This window comes from Gracilinanus agilis, chromosome 3 (genome assembly GCF_016433145.1).
Source record: "Gracilinanus agilis isolate LMUSP501 chromosome 3, AgileGrace, whole genome shotgun sequence".
In the NCBI taxonomy this organism is placed as follows: domain Eukaryota; kingdom Metazoa; phylum Chordata; class Mammalia; order Didelphimorphia; family Didelphidae; genus Gracilinanus; species Gracilinanus agilis.
The window spans coordinates 416,360,801-416,365,043 of record NC_058132.1 but is presented as its reverse complement, the minus strand read 5'-3'; the positions used below and the strand labels follow the sequence as shown (position 1 = coordinate 416,365,043).

Genomic DNA, 4,243 nt, shown 5'->3' with positions numbered 1-4,243 from the left:
TCTGTTTTTTGAGTGAGTTCATCCCATTCACATTCACAGTTATGATTACTATATATTTCCTTCCATCTTGTTTTTCTCTGTTTATTCCTCTTTTCCTCTCCTTTAAGCATTTCCCTGTTCACAAATATTTTTGTTTCTGACTACTGCCTCCCTAAGTTCACTCTCCTTTTTGTACTTCCTCCTTTTTTCTTATTCTTTTTCCTTTTCTTACTTACCTATAAATTAATATGGGTTTCCAAAGCTAACTAACAATATGTGGATGTTATTTTTTCTTTGTACCAATTCCATTGAGAATAAGGTTCATGTATTGCCCCCAACTTGCATCCTATATTTCCCTCTACAATATTGATTCTTTGGCACCTACTCATGTGAGATAATTTACCCTCTATTTTCTCTTCTTTCCTGTTTTTTCCAGTGTATTCAAGGAAATCCATTAATATGGGAAATAATATAGGAAAGGGAAGATGACAGAGTAACTTTTGCTTAGGGGCTAGCCTAATTCTGTTCATCTCAGCAGCAACTATATCTCTTTGTTGCACCTCATGATCTTTCAGTAAAATGTGGTACTGTCACCCCAGGACACTTCTCTCCCAGGACCCACCTTATCCTCTTCCCTCAGTCCAAGGATGAGAGCTATAGTCTTTATGGGTTGGATCACCCCCACACAGACAAAACTGTTCTTGTTATAACATTGTTCTCCGTCTCATAGCCATTGATGGTTCTGCTTTCTACTAGTTGTAGGATTGTAGCAGAAAGCTTATAAATAGAAAGAAATGAAACTGTACTTCAGAAAATAATTTTTATGCTATCTGAAACAAGTTTATTGAGAATTCAATAGACTGAGAAGACAGAAAAGATCAAAGTAATGAAAGATTCATGAGAACGGAGATTAAAATGCTGACATCCCATAAATGTCCAAATGATTAATATCCAGTTCATTCAGCTTGATGTGAAGTTGGCCTGCCATCTAAATATTCCAGGTTTGTAAGTTTCCTCTACAGGACCTGGCACCAAATTAGAAGAGCAGCAATGTCAGAGATGGCAGACAGATGCAGACTTGCTAAGTTTCCTTTGTTTAAGCCCATCAGTAGAGTCCAAAAGGCCAGTTTCTTCTGTAGCCATATGGTCCACAACCATTGTATCCATAGCCAAAGCCATAGCATGATGGTGAATAGGTGCTGCCATAGCCACAGCCAACACTATAGCCCAAGGGGTAGCCACAACTGCCCCAGTAGGAACCTGGATAGACAGCTCCGGGGAAAACGCTGTAGTTCATTTTGTTAAGAGTTGAAGGTTCAACTAAGTGACAAGTTTCTTGAATGTGATAAATTTCCCTGGTCCTGGGACTTTATATATGTTCCCTAAAGGGTGTGGCAATAACTTTAGACCCTTATTAACATTCCTTATAGTAATCTGAATGAAAGGAGATCATTAACATGCTTTTATGTAAAGATGGCATAGTTGTTAAGGATGTTTTCATGTGCTTTACCACAGATAATAAATCTCCTGAACACATTGTTTCCATTTACTGAAAAATGCTTACAGTATGTTCAAAGCACTTGGTCATAGAGGCTTTCCATTATGAGTCTTTACAGAACTGAAAAGTACTCATATTATTCTTGACTTCTAATTTACCAATACTATTCCCACTTACCATTCCAAAGTAGGCAAAACCACACTGAAAACAAGGGCTTATCCTCTTTCTTTCATTTTGATTTGTTTGAAAGAATCTTTATGTATTTAATGTGAGCTTTTTAGCTCCTTAGTACCATAGTTTCATACAGCTGAAATGAAAAGATCATATGTAATATTTTGTTTTTATTTTTTCTTCAGTTGCATGAACTATGGTGCTAAAGAACTTAGATTTAGATTCCTACTGATGAGCCCATTAGGACAGTAGCTCACATGTTTCATATAAAGAAAGTGACTTATCCAAGCAGCCCAGATAAAATTTTAACCCATATCCTTGGATTTCAAATCTAGGTCTTACTTGATTATTCTGTGTTGCAGAAACTTTGTAAATACAAATAACAGGTTTGGTAAGTGAATATGTAATTGTTCCTTAGCCATGGTCTTTTGTTGGTAATGAGATGTAGAAAGAAGAAAAACACAAGGGACTACATAGTTTAGAAACACTTATCTTATCTAGATACATGAAGACTTTCTTTTCAGCTATTACTTTTCATGTATATCCACTAAGGATGGAACCATTACTTTTGGAACAAAAATACATAGAGCTTAAATCGGCATAAAAGCATATATTCATCAATTATGGAGGCCCTCAAAGTGCTATTATATCAGATGCTCTCTCATAAATGGGGGATGAGAACAGAATCATCTTAGTCACAAAATCTGTGATGGCTTATGCAGAGGGATTATTTACTTTATTCTTTGATAAACAGCTTTTCTGGAATAGATAGAAGCTTTGAAAGATTCAAAGAATGATGCACAAAACATCTCTTCTATTTGAATCTTTCAATAATTTGCATATTACATTTCACTATTTAACTAGTGGAATGTGGTAAATTATTATCACCAATGCTAAATTGAGGCTTACAAACTGATCTTATCTAAATAATGTCAATATGCTCTAGCTTAGGTTCTAGTGCCAACACTGTCCCTATTTGTATAACCTTGGGTAAATAAGTTAGCCTCCCTGATCTGATTTTCCTTATCTAAATAGGAAGAGTATACACTAAAAACTTCTAAGACTTCTTCCTGTTTTAATATTGTTTCTCTCTTTTGCCAAAAGTTAGTCAATTAAATGTTAACCCTAAAAGTATTCTATATGATTACTTTGGCCACATTCATCCTTTCTGACATTCTATCCAGAAGATTCCTTTAAAGTAATTAATTATTGTTATGCTTTCTGAATTAAAATAAGAGAAAGGAAATATGACAGGGTAGGTATAGTGGAGAAAGGAATAAACATTTGTATAGTGCTTATTATGTGCTAAACACTGTGCTAAACACTTAAGATTTATCATATTTGATATTTACAATAATCCTACAAGGTAAGTGCTACTATTTTTCCATTTTACAGTGAAAGAAATATAGGTTAAATGACTTCCTCAAGGTCACATGGCTAATAAATGTTTGAATCAGGATTTGAACTCAGGTCTTTCTGACTCCCAGTTTAAAACTCTATCTAGCTGCCTCTGGAACACCTGAGTTCAAGATCTACCTCTAAAGAATACTTGTTGAATATGAGCAAGTCACATCCTCTCAGTGACCTAGGAAACAGTGTTGAGTTGTAGAGAAGGTGATGACTTGTATTAATAGAAGAAGTTCCTCAGTGGCAGTTCTCTACCTGAATCCAATGAGAGAATGGGAGAAAAAAGGGGGAAGGAGAGGAAGATACAATTTGGGGGTAGCTATAGTAAAATCTGGCTTTCATCTGATAAACATTTTTTACAGACCTCAGCTGAATCTCAGGTACACTGAGTTATGAGGATTTACATAGCCAAAAATAAATTACAACTTCCTTCTTCTCTTGACATTTTTGTGGCTTACCTACTTTTCAATTTCTTTGTGGTTACACCAGATAAATATGACTCTGCTATTTGATGTGGAACATGTAAGGTATTGTGAAACATTTTTACATTTGAATTCTGCTTTGCTGTGTAATGAGCCTACTGAAATGCCTCAAATAAATAAATAGCTATCAAGTGTTTCACAAGATAATTTATAGGAAGAAAAGCTTTTGTCTTAATGTGCTTTATCATTGGTGAGATAGAAAAGTTCTGACAGTGCTATAGGGGCTTGGGCATCCACCCACTTTAGTTCTGGTGATCATATCCAAGAACAGAAAAACTGGAGCCTTCCATATGGTATCATTGGGATTTCAAAGAAAAAGAAGTAAAAACATAAAAAAATAAACTTGCATACATACTTATGTATTTGAGCTCAGTTATAGAAACATAGGAAGCAAGAAACAAAAACTAGCTGTCACCAAGGTGGTACAATTAGGTACATGATATTCTATCATATATCTTCCTTGGTTCTTTCTGAAAGTTTTGGACATATCCTGTGGGTGACTTCCATCATGACCCATGGACTTGGAGAGTTTGGACTCACAAGGGATCTGATTCAAAGAAGATCAATTTCCACAGCAGCTGTATTTTTCTCAGTTCCCTGCCTCCTATTCCATTATGACCCATGAAACATTTCTCTCTATCCTTCCTTCCTTCCTTCCTTCCTTCCTTCCTTCCTTCCTTCCTTCCTTCCTTCCTTCCTTCCTTCC

The 4,243-nt window shown here is 35.6% G+C and overlaps 1 protein-coding gene across 1 annotated transcript; it reads right to left on the bottom strand.

The window, feature by feature from the left end:
* Positions 1–1,084: 1,084 nt before the first annotated feature.
* LOC123239854 (keratin-associated protein 8-1) lies at positions 1,085–1,276 on the bottom strand. Its single transcript, XM_044667172.1, has one exon. It carries the CDS (start codon positions 1,274–1,276, stop codon positions 1,085–1,087), a length of 192 nt encoding a protein of 63 aa, XP_044523107.1.
* Positions 1,277–4,243: the final 2,967 nt, after the last annotated feature.

Excerpts from the sequence above, each read along its gene's own strand:
- LOC123239854 (XM_044667172.1), bottom strand. The coding sequence starts at position 1,276 with ATGAACTACAGCGTTTTCCCCGGAGCTGTCTATCCAGGTTCCTACTGG.